Genomic DNA, 16254 nt, shown 5'->3' with positions numbered 1-16254 from the left:
GCATAAAACAGGAGGGCTGGAGAAATGGCTGAGCAGTTAATAGCTAGGCTAACAACCAAAAATAGAACAAAACAAAAGCATTTCATGGGATCTTGAATTTGGTGAAGAATTTTAGACCCGTGGAAACAGTTGATAAATTAGGTTTAACAAAACGAAAATTTGCAAAAACCTTGTTAAGATGATTGCACCAGGTAGAGGTAGCGAATGTGTTTAATACTAGCATGCAGAGGCGGGTGGATCTCTGTGAGTTTGAGACCAGCCTGGTCTACAGACAGAGCTAGTTCCAGGACAGCCAAGGTTACATAAAGAAACCCTGTCTCAAAAAACAAAACAAAAATGATTTCAATTGGTTTGGTTGTCACTTTATAGTGGTTTGAGGGAGGCATGGTAATAAAATGTCTGAATTTTGCATATCTGGTATAGACAGCTGAGGCGGTTGTTGAATTTGATTGGCTCCTTTACAGTCGTTCTTAGAGGCCAGTGTGCCCTTTGATGAGCAGCTTTTATCATTATATAGAGTTTTCTAAGTCTAGATAGCTCTCCATTTTTGTCAGTTCGGTTCTTGACAGTTGTATTCTGTTGGTGTTGCCTATTGCTGCTTATTGAACTGTTCTCATGTGTGGGCAGTTGGCAGTAATTACAAAACCCTGTGAAGTTAAACCCAGCTAGTTTCTAAGTATAAATTTGCCTTCCTGGCAGGTGGGGAAAAAAAGAAAGAAAATTACCTTTCTTTGGTTTGAGTAATAAATACAAAAGTGAAATCTGTTCATCATGTTTTAGAAGTTTACAGAGTTAGCTTACACAATACCACAGGGTTTGCAGGGTTTGTCAGGAGTGGTCCTAAAGGAGATTGCTGATATGAGTTTCTTAATCTTTAGCAGCAATGTGTGGCATATGAGGGCTGCTTATTTCATGTTTGAGGGCATTTTGCGGCCACTGGAATTCAGACACTTGGTGTTCAGCAAATCTTCTAACCTATGACGAATCAGAAACATCTTAGTATAGTCTTCAGTTTTATTCAGAGAGCTGGATTGATTCTTGGATTTTGGCTCCTCACTCTCCAGCCCCCAATTCAGGGTTGAGTGCATGTCCCTGAACTTCATCCTCTGCATTTTGTTTTTTGATTTGATGGTGTTTTAAAGTAAATACTATCTGCCAGATTGATTTCTTGATAAACAGTATTATTTGGCAAAGCATAATTTCTGATCCCTTCTGTAAACTGATTCCCTGAATATCAGTGGTGGGTTTTAGCTTCTTAAAGATTTGTATTACCCACCCTCTTCACAGGAGATCATGCATGTGCCTAAACAATCACATGGTTTCAAGGGGTTCCTGGGTTCTCTGAGGCCAGCATATTGGTCCTGACTTAATTCCTTTATTTGTCTCAGTGTCAGACACCAAACATGCTATTAAAAGTCATTTTAATTATTTTGGAATGTAATAGAAGTAACAGAGTTTAAAACTCATGTATGGTTTCATGTTTGGGACTTGAATCTGAGGAATTTCAACTTTTTTGTCTAGAGTTTGTCCGTGAACTTTTCCCCAAAGCAAGCTCTGGCACTATGAGGGCTTTGTGTTGTAGATGGTAATGGGCTTGGGATGCAAAGCTAGGCTAACTGGAGAGTCAAGCTTGAAGAATGTAAGATACTTGAGGATCTCAGCACAGGCAAAGATGGGAAACAGATCAGAAGTGGCTCATGATACTGCATAATTGTTACAGGTCACAATGTGGATAACAGGCTGGTAGATCCAGGGAGAAAATATAATGGAAAAGTTCTTAACGTCCTCTGTTGGTTGAGTGTAAATAAGCACCATGGATAGCTCCACGGCAAGGCTGTTACTGCCTCTGAGAATGGGAAGCAAACCAGGCAGGTCCTTATAATCAGGAGGCAGTTTGTGCACAGTAGTACCTATGAGGTGTGCCTTGAAAGACCATATCTAGGATCTTGAAGTCATTACACTATTGCAATCTTGAATAACTATTTTATGGTGCAAGGCAACATCTACTTATGTACAAGTAGCTCACTTTTTTTTGATGCCAGGATCAAGAAACAGGCATTTGCTTAGGAGATTTCGTTGGCTATCTTATCATTGTTGGCAACCCAGGCAGTATCTCTATCTTTGTGACACTGATGGTCCTTATTTTCTTCGGTGCTTGTCAGAGGTAGTCTCAATTCTTTGAATTGTCACATTATGCTGTTTTGTACCATAGGTCTCTTTAGCTTATTTACTCTGTCAAAGGGCATCTCATAACACCTACACTTAAGAGTAAATGCATATTTTTTTTTTAAAAAAAGGGAGAAGGAGCATTCAAGATCAAACAGACTTACATGGCTCTTTGTGACCTGTACTTAAAAGGATATAGTGTTTGGTTTTAGAAGTACAAATGCTATATTGTTTTTTGGTTCTTTTTCAAAAATTTTAATGGTTTATTTTTATTTTATATACATTGGTGTTTTGCCCTAATGTGTGTCTGTATGATGGTGTTGGACCCCCTGGAACTGGAGCTACAGACAGGTGGGAGCTTCCATGTAGGGGCTGGGAATTAATCCCAGGGCCTCTGAAAGAGCAGACAGTGCTCTTAACCATTAAGCCATCTCTACAACCCATGTTTTTTGTACTTATGAGCGCCAAAGCAGTTGTTAATAGTGTATATCAGGGTTATAAAATATATTATTAAATTAGAAACTCACTACAGAAAGAAATTATAGGTGCTCCTCATATCCTCTCTACTCTGACTGTGCACTGGCTTTTCTATTATGAAAAACTTCTGTTGTGTATGAGTAATAGAGAATAGTCTACCTGGAAAAAAAGCAGTCTGTAGTTTATCCTTGTCATCTTTTATTGGGGAAAACTGGATATATTAACTTTCCCACTGTATTTTACTTGTGCTGCGACTGCACTGAGGATAGGAGAGCCTGTTTTATTTCACTCTTTTCAGTATTTTGCATAATACTTGGAAAATTAATGGTAGAAATGAATTTCAAGCTGAAGTAGATTTAAAATTGAATTATCTTCAGAGTTCAGGTAGCCTGGTTTTTAATTTGTATTTCTTATATCTTTCTATAAACTTGACTTTCTCTAACATGTGGATTTTTGCTCATAACACTTGATGTGGACCACAGGTTTCTGGACTTGATTATCTATAATCACTGCCTTAGTGAATTTAATCTGTTTATAAGATGATAAATTTTCTGATTTGTGTCTACAGTTAACAACTTTTCCCTAAATCCTAAATTCAACATGTGCATCCTCACTTGGGCTGTTTTATAGGGATTCTCAATCCTAGCATATCTGAAGCCAAAAAATTTTATCTTCCTACCTAAGTTTGTACCTCTTAAATCTTATTCATCTCATTAACTGGCAAGTCAGTCTTCTAGGTGGTTAGGAAAAACTTTTAGTGTTATCCTTGGCTTTTCTTTTCTTCCACCTCCTGTATCCAGTCTGATAACCTATAGAGTTTGACAGTCATTTCAGATTTCTTCATTTATCTGGAGTTTGAGTGAATCTTATTGACTCCAAAGTGTTCACTCTGCTCCTGGCTTCTGTCATGAAGTAACTATTCCTGGTGATTGAGCTAGCCTCCTGTCTGGCCTCTATATGTCTGTCTTGTAACCCATTCCCCTTTCTCATTCATTCATAAAATTTACAACCAGAGAAAATCTTAAACAACGTAAGTCAATCATGTATCTGTTTTACAATTTTCCAACCCATGCCATAAAAATAAGAATCCTAACACTAATTAACCAGACTATGTACAGTGCTGTCTAGTAGAAAAATAATGCTGTGTAAATTAAAGTTTTTCTAGTAGCTATGCTATTATGTGGAAAAAGAAAACAATTTAAATGTTATTAAGATAAAATATCAAAATACTGTTTAATTCATTTCTGTAAGTAGTTAATGAAATTATTTGACTTTTGTTGTATCAGCTATTGGCAGTTGTGTTCACTTTATATAGTTCAGAAAAATATTACAAATACTTGATTTTTATTCAGTTTTACAAAATTTACAAATGAAAAAGTAAATTCAATTGCTTATAGGGAATTCTAAATATTCTTGAAAGTTTCCTAATAATTGGATACATTATTGCTTTTAATTGGTTTTAAAACTAGTAAAATTTCATTCTAATTCATATTTCAAGTGATTAAAAAAAAGTCAAGGGAGGCTAGTGGCCGCCATGTTGGATACAGCAGCTATTTCCTCACATCCCTGTGGTGGATCCCATCTCCCACTGCTTTCTCCTTTGCTCGTTCTGCTCTAGCTATGGTAACCTCCTCCTCTTTCATTGTGACAGACACAGTTGTATTTCAGAGCCCTGAGTCGGTTCTCTTTTGGTCTCTAAGGACTTACCCTTTTTAGGCCTGTATTAAATTACCACCTTCTTATCACTTCCTTCTTAGCTTTTCATTCCCAAACTGTTCCCTAAAAAAGCAAGAACTATGGGGAGAGGGGACCAGTCTATAGAGAAAAGCAGTGATATTCGAGAATTGTTCAATGTAGGCATGCTCATGAATGTTAGGAAAAGGTTCATATCCTCTGAGATTGCTTTAGGGGATTATTTTGTATGTGAGTGTGTCTGTGTGTACATGTACATGACTGAATTATTACAGATTGGAAGCCTGTTAGAAGGCTCTTCCTTCAGAGTCTTTGGTGTCTTCTTTGACACGTAACAGTGCTTTCAGCAAAAGGCAGTGTAAAATACTGAATGGTGTGTCACACCTCAGTTATTCTTTCATCATTTGCAGTCATCTCTCTATGATCCCTGTTCTTTTTCAGGATCAGCAGCTTAACAAGCATACTTGTCAGTTAATGTTTTGGCTTTACAGGTCCTGTGGCTGTGAGCCTAACATTGATTGTCTTCCCACATCCATTCTGTTGCACAGTACCCAGACATAACTTCTGTTTTCGTATTTCTAGTAGAAAACACAAATGTCAACCATGGACATGAGTTCTTCATCTTTAATGTGTGCCTCACTGCTGTGCTTAGTGTGTTGAATGAACCAGGCACAGAACGTGAAAGAGTTGCTATTGTAGGAGGAAGTTTTGAATAGTCCAACAATTTTGAAAAAGAATTACACAGTTGGCAAGGGGGAGGGGACACAGTCACAACTTTATCATTTAAAAACTTACTAGAAAGCTGTGGTAATCAACACTGGTACTGGCAAAAGACTATATAGATTATTGAAAGCCAAGAATAGGAATAAATCAACTTGTGGTCTCTCCTCAGCCCCTGCAAATAGGATTTTTGAAAAGGGCCCCAAGACATTCAGTGGGTAAACAATATCTTTCCACAAATGGTACTGAGACAACCAGGTATTCACACTCTTTAAAAAGTGTGAGGAATTCATTTAAGATACATAGTCTATGTACCATACCTTTTTCTACTGTTGGTTTTAAACGTATTGAGAGGCAACAGAAGACACACAGCTGTGGAGTAAAGGGGTGAGCTGTAAAACCAAATGTCAGTCCCAGGGTAGGAGAGGCTCAGAGTTTGAGAAGTCCAGAAGAGCTCACTGTTAGAAAGCCAGGACTTGCCCACTCTAGGAACTCCTAGCCTGGGGACTGTAGGCAAGTCAAATAACCCCTGGTGGACCAAGCAACCGCAAGTCTGCTGAGATCACTGGACTAGTCCAACTCCCACCTACTGTGAGAGGGTGTGCCTCAGACACGCCTACACCCATGATGAGACCCATGAGAATATAGGACCCACTTGCACCCACCAGAAGAGAACCTTGAACCCGTATCCACCATGAGAGGGAGAGACCCCACCTGCACCCACTGGAAGAAGAGATGGGAAGACAACAATATAAGAACACATTCAACAACAGAAAACCCATATGACACCACCAGAGTCTAGGGATTCTATGCCAACAAGACCTGAACATCCCAACACAGATAAAGCATAAGAGAACAACCTTAAAAACAACTTCATGAAGATGATAGAGACCCTAAAAGAGGAAATGAGAAAAATCCTTTAAAGAAATAGAAGAAAAGACAAAAAAATTACAAGAAACAATTCAAAGAGTGTAAGGTGTGAAAGCTGAAATAGAGCCAATAAAAGAAACCTCACAGTCTGAGGGAATGCTGGAATTAGAAAAGATGGGTAAACAATCAGGAACTACAGATGCAACCATAACCAACAGAATACTAGAGATGGCAGAGAGAATCTCAAGCGTTGAAGATACGCTAGGAGAAATAGATTCATCAACCAAAGAAAATCTTAAGTACAACAAATCCCTAACACAAAATATCCAGGAAATATGGGATACTATGAAAAGGCCAAACCTAAGAATAATAGGTATAGAAGAAAGTGAAGAAACCCAACTCAAAGGGGCAGAAAACATATTCAACAAAAGCGTAGAAGAAAACTTTCCCAACCTAAAAAAAGACATGCCAGTGAAAGTACAAGAAGCCTATAGAACAACAAATAGAGTGGACCACAAAAAAGTCCCCTCGTCACATAATAATTAAATCATCAAATGCATAGAATAAAGAAAGAATATTAAGAGCAGCAAAGGAAAAAGGACAAGTAACATATAAAGGCAAACCTATCAGAATCATACCTGACTTCTCCAAGGAAACTCTGAAATCCAGAATGTCCTGGATAGATATTCTACAAACACTAAGAGACAATGGATGTCAACCCAGACTGCTGTACCCAGCAAAGCTTCCAATCACTATAGATGGAGAAAACAAGATATTTCATGACAAAACCAGATTTAAACAATACATATTCACTAATCCAGTCCTACAGAAAGTACTGGAAAGAAAACTCTAACCTAAGGAAGTTAATTACACTCACAAAAACATAGGCAATAAATAATCCCTCTTAACCAAAAGCCAAAAGAAAAAGCGGGATAAATCCACACACAGTACCATCACCACCACCAAATCCAAAACAAGCAAGAATTAGCACTCAGTGGTCCTTAATTTCCCCTCAATATTAATGTTCTTAACTTGCCTATAGAAAGACACAGGCTAACAGAATGGATACGAAGACAGAATCCATCCTTCTGCTGCATACAAGAAACACACCTATACTTCAAAGACAAACATTACCTCAGAGGAAAGGGTTGGGAGAAAATTTTCCAATCAAATGGACCCAAGAAACAAGCTGGTGTAGCTATCCTAGTAACTAACAAATTAGAATTCAAACTAAAATCAATCAAAAGAGATTAAGAAGGCCATTTCATATTCATCACAGGAAAAATCCATCAGGAAGAAATCTCAGTTCTGAACATCTATGCCACAAATACAAAGGCACCCACGTTCGTAAAAGAAACATTACGAAAGCTCGAATCACACATAAGGCTTCACACAGTTATAGTGGGATACTTCAACACCCCACTTTCATCGGTAGACAGGATCACTAGACAGAAACTTAACAAAGAAACAAAGGAACTAACAGAAGTTATGACCCAATTGAGTTTAACAGACATCTATAGAACATTCCATCCAAACACAAAAGAGTATACCTTCTTCTCAGTGCCACATGGGACCTTCTCTTAAATAGACCACATATTTGGTAACAAAGCAAACTTCAACAGGTACCAAAAAAAAAAATTGGAATAGTCCCCTGTAACTTATCAGACCACCACACTTTAAAGTTAGAATTCGACAACACAAACTGCAGAAACCCTACAAACTCATAGAAATTGAACGATGCACAATTGCACCATTCCTGGGTCAAGGAAGAAATAAAAAAAAAAAAAGAAATTAAAGACTTCCTAGAATTCAATGAAAATGAAGACACAACATACCCAAACTTATGGGACACTTTGAAGGCAGTACTAAGAGGAAAGTTCATAGCACGAAGTGCTTTCATGAAGAAACTGGAGAGTAGTCACACCAGACAATTAGCAGCACAACTAAAAGATTTAGAACAAAAAGAAGCAAACTCACCCCAGAGGAGTAGACGCCAGGAAATAATCTAACCGAGGGCTGAAATCAATTAAGTACAAACAAAGGAAACAATACAAAGAATCAATGAAACAAAGAGTTGGTTCTTTGAGAAAATCAACAAACCCTATCCAAACTAACCAAAAGGCAGAGAGAGAGAGAACATGCATATTAAGAAAATCAGAAATGAAAAGGAGGGACTTAACAATAGACACTGAGGAAATCCAGAGAATCATCAGGTCATACTTTGAAAACCTGTATTCCACACAATTAAAAAATTAAAAGGAGATGGACAATTTTCTGGATAGATATCACTTACCAAAATTAAATCAAGAACAGATAAGCAGTTTAAACAGACCTATAACCCTTATGAAATAGAAGCAGTCTTCAAAAGTCTCCCCCCCCCCCAAAAAAAAAGCCCAGGGCCAGATGGCTTCAGTGCAGAATTCTAATAGAAATTCATAGAAGAGCTAGTACAACTCCTCAAGTTGTTCTACACAATAGAAGCAGAAGGTTCATTGCCAGACTCTTTCTATAAGGCTACAGTTACCTTGGTACCCAAGACACAAAAAGACACAACTAAGAAAGAGAACTACAGACCAGTATCCATCATGAATATCGATGCAAAAATACTCAATAAATACTGGCAAATCAATTCCAAGAATACATCAGAAAAATCATCAACCATGATCAAGTAGGCTTCATCCTAGGGATGGAGGGATGGTTCAATATATGAAAATCTAAACAACATATAAACAAACTGCAAAAGCAAAACCACATGATCATCTCACTATATGCTGAAAAAGCCTTTGACAAAGTCCAATACCCCTTCAAGATAAAGGTCCTGGAGAGGTCAGGGATAACAGGAACATACCTGAACATATTAAAAGCAAAATACAGTAAACCAACAGCCAACATCAAACTAAATGGAGAGAAACTCAATGGGACTCCTCTAAAATCAGGAAAAAGACAAGGCTGTCCACTCTCTCTGTTGTACTTAAAGTTCTAGCTAGAGCAATAAGACAAGAAAAGGAGATCAAGGGGGTTAAAATTGGAAAGGATGAAGTCAAACTTTTACTCTTTGGCAGATGATATGATAGTTTACATAAGTGACCCAAAAAACTCTACACGGGAACTCCTACAGCTGATAAACACCCTCAGCAAAGTGGTAAGATACAAGATTAACTAAAAAAAAAAAAAAAAATCAGTAGCCCTACTATATACAATAAATGGACTGAGAAAGAAATCAGAGAAACATGACCCTTTACAATAGCCACAAACAACACAAAATGTCTTGGGGTAATGCTAACCAAACAAGTGAAAGACCTGAGTAGCAAGAATTTTGAGTCTTTAAAGAAAGAAATTAAAGATGATACCAGAAATTGGAAAGATCTCCCATGCTCTTGGATAGGTAGGATCAACATAGTAAAAATGACAATCTTGTGAAAAACAATCTACAGATTCAATGCAATCCCTCATCAGAATATGGGCACAATTCTTCACAGACCTTGAAAGAACTTTATCCATGTAATCAGCTTTATATGGAAAAACAAAAGATCCAAGATAGCCAAAACAACCCTGTACAATAAAGGAACTTCAGGAGGCATCATCATCCCTGACTTCAAGCTCTGTTATAGAGCTATAGTTCTGAAAACAGCTTGGTATTGGCACAAAAATAGACAAGTTGACCAATGGGATCGAATTGAAAACCCTGATGTGGATCCACACACCTACAAACACCTGACTTTTGACAAAAGCTAAAATTATACAATGGAAAAAAGAAAGCATCTTCAACAAATGGTGCTGGCATGTAGAAGACTGCAGATAGATCCTTGTCTATCACCACGCACTAAACTTAAGTCCAAAAGGATCATAAACCTCAACATAAATCCAACCACACTGAAACCTCTTAGTGTGGGAAGTACCCTTGAACGAATTGGTACAGGAGACTACTTCCTGAACATAACACTAGTAGCACAGACACTGACAATGCCAATTAATAAATGGAACCTCCTAAAAGTGAGAAGCTTGTGTAAGGCAAAGGACACATTCAACAAGACAAAACGGCAGCCCACAGAATGGGAAAAGATATTCACTAACCCCACATCAGAGGACTGGTTTCCAAAATTTATAAAGAACACAAGAAGCCATTCTCCAGAACCCCAAATAATCCATTTAAAAAGTGGGGTACAGAACTAAATAGAGAATTCTCAATAGAGGAATCTAAAATGGCTTATGAAAGTGCTTAAGAGGGCTAGAGAGATGTCTTAGCCGTTAAAGGCTAGGCTTGCAACCAAAAATATAAGAAAGTACTTAAAGTGTTCAACATCCTTAGCCATCAGGAAAATGCAAATCAAAACAACTCTGAGATATCATCTTACTCCTGTCAGAATGGCTAAAATCAAAAACACCAATGACAGTTTATGTTGGAGAGGATGTGAAGAAAGGGAGTGCTAGCTCATACAGCCACTTTGGAAATATAAGTATGGCCATCTCTCAGGAAAATGGTAATCAGTCTACCACAATATCCAGCAATTCCACTGTTAGGCATATACCCAAAAGATACACATTATACAACAAGGACATCTGTTCCACTATGTTCATAGCAGCATTATTTGTAATAGCCAGAACCTGGAAGCAACCTAGATGCCCCTCAACTGAAGAATAGGTAGAGAAAATGTGGTACATTTACACAATGCAGTACAACTTTGCGGAAAAAAACAAAAACAAAAAAACAGTGGAATCTTGAAATTCACAGGCAATTGGAAGGAACTAGAAGAAACCATCCTGAGTGAGGTAACCCAGTCACAAAAAGACAAACATGGTATGTACTCACTCATATGTGGATATTAGACAATAGAGCAAAGGATTACCTGCCTATAATCCACACCTCCAGAGAAGCTAAGTAACAAGGAGCCCCCTGAGAAGGGGAAAGGGACAAGATTTCCTGAGCTAATTGGGAGCCTGGGGGGAGGAGAGAGGGAGTTAGGAGAAAGAGAAGGGGCGAAGAGGAGGGGAGAGGAGGACATGAGGGAGCAAGAAGATTGAGCCTGGGGAAGAATAGAAGAGAGCAAGATAAGACATACCATAATAGTGGGAGCCATTATAGGTTTAAAGAGAAATCTGGCACTGGGGAAATGTCCAGAGATCTACAAGGATGACAGCAGCTAATAATCTAAGCAGTAGTGGAGAGGCTACTTTAAATGCCCTTCCCCTATAATGAGATTGATGACTACCTTATATGCCATCCTAGAGCCTTCATCCAGCAGATGATGGAAGTAGAAGCAGACACCACAGCTAAACACTGAGCTGAACTCCTGGAAACCAGTTGCAGAGACGGAGGAGCAAAGGGGTTAAGACTGGACTGGTGAAACCCACAGAAACAGAGGACCTGAACAAGGGGGAGCTCATTGGCTCCATACTAATAGCTGGAAAAGCAGTATGGGACTGATCTAGACCCCCTGAACGTGGGTGTCAGTGAGGAGGCCTCGGTAATCTATGGGGCCTCTGGTGGTTGATCAGTATTTACCCCTAGCATACAAATGAACTCCACATAGAGGGTTACTCTCAGCCTAGACACATGAGGGAAGGCTTAGGCCCTGCTCCAAAGGATATGACAGACTTTGAAGATCCCCCATGGAAGGCCTCACCCTCCCTGGGAAGCAGAAAGGGGATGGGATAGGGAATTGGGGGGGGGGAGTTAGGGAAGGAGAGGAAGGAGAGGGAACTGGGATTGACATGTAAAACAATCTTGTTTCTAATTTAATTAAAAAATAAAAACAAGATTTGAAAAAAAAGAAAGCCAGGAGACGGGTGGGGCATGAGAAGATGTCTCAGTTGGTAAAGTGCTCACTGCAACAGTGAGGACCTGTCTAAGTAAATAGCTGAGCATGATGGTGTACACTGTAACTGTAGCACTAGGGAGTGGAGGCAGCAGTATCCCTGAAGCTCACTGACCTTGTCAAATTGGTGGCCTCCAGGTTCAGTTAGAGATTCTAAATTAAATGATGTGGCATAACTTTTCTCTGTGTTTTACAGATTTGCTCTGTTTACCCTAGCTTAGAATCTTTTATTTTTTGTTTTATGTGTATGGATGTTTTGTCTGCATGTATGTTTATGTATCACATGCATGCCTGATACCCCCAGAGATCAGAAGAGGGTGTCTAAGCTCTTGGAACTAGAGTTACAGCTGATTATGAGCCACCATGTGGGTGCTGGGAAGTGAACCCCAGCAAGAGCTGGAAGCGATTTAACCACTGAGCCATCTCTCCAGCCTTGTGTTCAGAGTTGGCTCTTGGTACAGTGTTTCATGTCTTTCTTGTATTTGCATATGGCTTAGTAACTAATCTTTTATAATCTTAAGTCCCAATGGTGACCCTAAGAAGTGACCCAGGAACATGGGACAGACAGATCTTTAGAATCCTAACCTTACCTGTTATTTTGAGGAAAGCAGACCCTAGAAGGTGCTTTGATGCTTGTGGAGGGCATAGTAATTTTCATTTTCTGCAGTTTGTTTTTTTTTTTTTAATAGATGGAGTATGGAAATACACTGTGATTTTTGATTACTCTTTTATCTGCAAAATTAAGAGTGTGCACTTCTCCAGAGGTAATTTTGGTGGTGTGGAAGTGTAAGCTGGAACTGTATTGTGGCAGTTAGCTCTTCTTAGGAAACTGCAAAGGTTTCTTTCTTCCAACAACACCTTGTTGGTAACTGATGGCAGTACATAAGCACATTCCAGCAGACAAGACAAAATGAGCAGGGGACAAAAGTACTTTTTAAAAAAATTTTATTATTTATTTTTAAGTTTAAATTTAGATTAGAAACAAGGTTGCTTCATAAGTCAGTTCCAGGTCCCTCTCCGTTTCCCTCCCCTCCTCCTGTGCCCTCCTCCCAACCTCCCCATTATCCCCTCATTTCCCCAGGGAGGGTGAGGCCCTCCATGGGGATTTCCATAGTCTGTCATTTCACCCAGGGCGGGGCCTAGACCCTCCCCCAAGAGTTCAGGGTGAGAGTGCATCTCACGTTGTTGGATGGGAGTCCAAAGTCCCCCATGTGTATACTCGGGATGAATGCTGATCTACTGCCCAAGGCTTAATAGATTACTTAGGCCTCCTCATTGATACCCCCATTCAGAGGGTCTTGATCAGTCCCATGCTGGATTCCCAGGCATCAGCCTGGGATTCAAGAGTTAACCCTTGTCAGGTCAGCTGTTTCCGGGGGTTAAACCAGCCCAGTCTTAACTCCTTTGGTCATCAGTCCTCCCTCTCTGTTACTGGCTTTTTTGAGCTCAGCTCAGTGCTTAGCCGTGGGAGTCTGCCTCTTCTTCCATCAGCCACTGAATGAAGGTTCTGTTTCCCAGACTCTCTGGCCATGGGATTGAAGGCTGGAACTCCCCAGATCTATGTTTAAAATCCATATATGAGAGAGTACATGCCATGTTTCTCTTTTTGTGACTGCGTTACCTCACTCAGGATGGTTTCTTCTAGTATCATCCATTTGCCTGCAAATCTCAGGATTCCATTGTTTTTTTCTGCTGAATAGTACTCCATTTTGTAAATGTACCACATTTTCTCTATCCACTCTTCGGTTGAGGGGCTTTTTTTCTACTTCTTCAATATGTTGTTTTAAATAACATTACATACTTAAAATTAAATGTAAGAGAACACCTAGGAAAATAAATATTATATGAAATTGCATAATAAAAAGAGCACATCCCATAGTACAAATGAAAGGTAAGTGTCTCCCTAATGATTTTTTTTGTGTAACCCAGGTTGGCTTCCTTCTGTCTCAGCCTCTGAGCTGGGTTTATAAGCACTTGCTCCTGGCTCCTCTTATTCTGTGTAATCTAACTTTCCAACTGTACCATGCACTATCCAGTTCAGACTAGATAGCACTGTTGGAGTTATGAATTCCCCTGACTTTGAGTTGTTTCCTTTTCCTTTTTGAGGTACCGCCACCATCCACCTTACACTTTTTCTCGGTCAGCTTGTTGGCAGTAACACTCCTGTGTCTGTCTGTACCTCGGGCCAGGAGCCGTTCTCTCCTCGTGTGTGCTAGAAGCATGGGCGGGCAGTGTGCCTACACACATGCAGCATCCAGCCGTCAGTGGGGAGCATGTGCGCTCAGCTTTCCTGCTGACAGAGCTTGTGGCACTCAGCACAAAGGGCTCAGGGTCTAGTTATGTTTCTTGTGGAGCCGAGTGTTCTCTGTTTCCTGTAACCTACAGGGTTTTCTCAGTGTGATTTAAAAGACTAATTGTAAAACATAGTATCCCCCTCCATTTCTAACTTTTAAGTGAATTGAGATATGTGCCTCGTTCATTTCTCAAACTACCAGTTTCATTACCAAATTTAAGAGTGCCATGGACTTTTTATTCCCCCACTCCTTTTCCCCCCTCTAAATTGGTGCTCTTAAAAGAAAATTGGTCCCTGAATCTTGAGTTGAATACTGTAGTTTCTAGTTATTTTGATAACTAAGAGAGAAAAACATTCCCTGCTAACATTAGCATATCAGGGAGCAAATAATGTGTTTTGGAAGAGGCCTTGTTCTCTTCCTTAAGATAGACTGTTTAGCAATTTTGTGTTGTGGGTGATGCTATGAATTTGTGATTTGTATGGCTTCAGATGTCATCATTTTCCCCCTACTTTCTAGGAAGTAACAGCTAGCAGTCGCCACTATGTTGACAGGCTATTTGACCCTGATCCCCAGAAAGTTCTCCAAGGTGTCATGTAAGTAATATGCATTTAAGACTCTATCAAAAAGTCTTGTTTGTCTTCATGTTTTAATTTTTTCTTCCATTTGGCTTCATTTTTGAGATGATTGCTTGACATTCATGACAATACTTTATTATAAAGGTTTATTTGTTGATAGTTATTAACTCACATGATTGGCTTCATTTTTTTTTTTTGTAGAACCCTTGTTTTCTATTTTAAATGTTTCCTTTGGGGAATGTTTTTGTTTTTAATATCTACAAAAGCAAGATAAAAAGATAGAGAATACTAACTTACTTAGGATTCTTCAGTTTAGTTGAAAATGCTCATTCAATATATAGAAGATGATACTTTCATCATTGTTACTGCTCAGTAAGAGAAAGCTAGATTTGCTAGATCTTCCTGATAAACTTGTATCCTGGGTTCTATCTGATGTAACTAAATTCAGTGCTACCTGTCACTTTAGAGACATTTTAATTTACTAAGAGCACTATAGCTTTTGGGAAGTTGACAAGTGAGAGAGTTGAAGAGAGAACAGGAGGAACACTGCATTGTAACAAAGCAGCTTAGGTGTAATGTGATAGCCTCAGACATGATTAGCTGTCAGGTTAGGCAGGCAGTGAGGGCGTGTATTGAGCATGGGCATTGGAGCTGGCCAATAGTAGGTCAAATCCCTGGTTGTGACATTTCCTGGTGAGGTCCTTTCCTATCTGTGTGTTTAGGCCAATTACTCAATTTCCTTGTCATCTTAAAGAGAAAATAACCACCGATCCTGTCAAGTAGTTGTGACACGTAACTCAAAAATACAAAATTCAGTGTCTGGTGTGTTGTAGATACCACCCATTGTCATTTAAGTGGTCAGTTTTTACTGACCTAGTTTGAAATAACTTTAAAAATGATATGAAGGGGCAATGACTTCCTGAGTCTCCTCTCTGCTTCGTGGAGGTTCTTTCTCTCTGTATGTTTGCTGTGTGTGTGTGTGTGTGTTTCCTCACGCCTAATAAAAATCTTTCTTCAACTGATGGAAAAACAAAAGATGAGTCTCTTTAGAAAAAAAAAATCAGAATAGCTGGGTGGTGGTAGTGTACTCTTTAATCCCAGCACTTGAAAGGCAAAGGTAGGTGGTTCTCGATGAGTTCAAGGCCAGCCTGGTCTACAAAGCTACACAGAGGAAAAACAAAACAAAACTCAGAATAATACAATTTGAAATGAAGAGAAGAGGGAGAGGAGCTAGAATATTTGATTCAGATGAGAGTGCAAGTGATAATATGCTCCAATAGCAGTGGTAGCTGCCTGCATCTTTCTGAAAGGAACGTATTACCAACCGTTGTTTTCTACTCTATTTCAAAGTGGAGCTAGCCTTACAAGAGGCATATTTACTGAGATTTTGATAAAGGTTTTTCTCTACATACAGGTGTTTATTTTCCCTGAACAGTGTCACTATCTGAAAATTATAATAAATTATAGAGTAAAAAGTAAATTATAAGCTGGTCAACCAGCATAGGACCAATCCAGACCCCCTGAACGTGGGTGTCAGTTAGGACTCGGTAATCTATGGGGCTTCTGGTAGAGGATCAGTATTTATCTCTAGTACACGAATGGACTTTGTGTGCCCATTCCACATAGAGGGATACTCTCTTAGCC

At 39.2% G+C, this 16254-nt stretch overlaps 1 protein-coding gene across 4 annotated transcripts in view; it reads left to right on the top strand.

Moving 5' to 3' along the window:
• Armc8 (armadillo repeat containing 8) overlaps window positions 1-16254 on the top strand; it is an 85376-nt gene that overhangs the window by 5839 nt on the left and 63283 nt on the right. For 3 of the 4 annotated variants that reach the window (XM_040740288.1, XM_040740287.1, XM_040740290.1), the window contains exon 2: window positions 14552-14628. The exons of the other annotated variant lie outside the window; for it this stretch is intronic. In XM_040740288.1, coding sequence (XP_040596222.1) covers window positions 14552-14628 — 77 coding nt within the window. The remainder of the gene's footprint in view (window positions 1-14551; window positions 14629-16254) is intronic. 4 annotated transcript variants of the gene reach the window in all.

The sequence above is a fragment of the Mesocricetus auratus genome, unplaced genomic scaffold (genome assembly GCF_017639785.1).
Source record: "Mesocricetus auratus isolate SY011 unplaced genomic scaffold, BCM_Maur_2.0 Super-Scaffold_100691, whole genome shotgun sequence".
Lineage (NCBI taxonomy): Eukaryota > Metazoa > Chordata > Mammalia > Rodentia > Cricetidae > Mesocricetus > Mesocricetus auratus.
The sequence above is the reverse complement of the archived record's forward strand: the minus strand, read 5'-3'. Positions and strand labels throughout refer to the sequence as shown.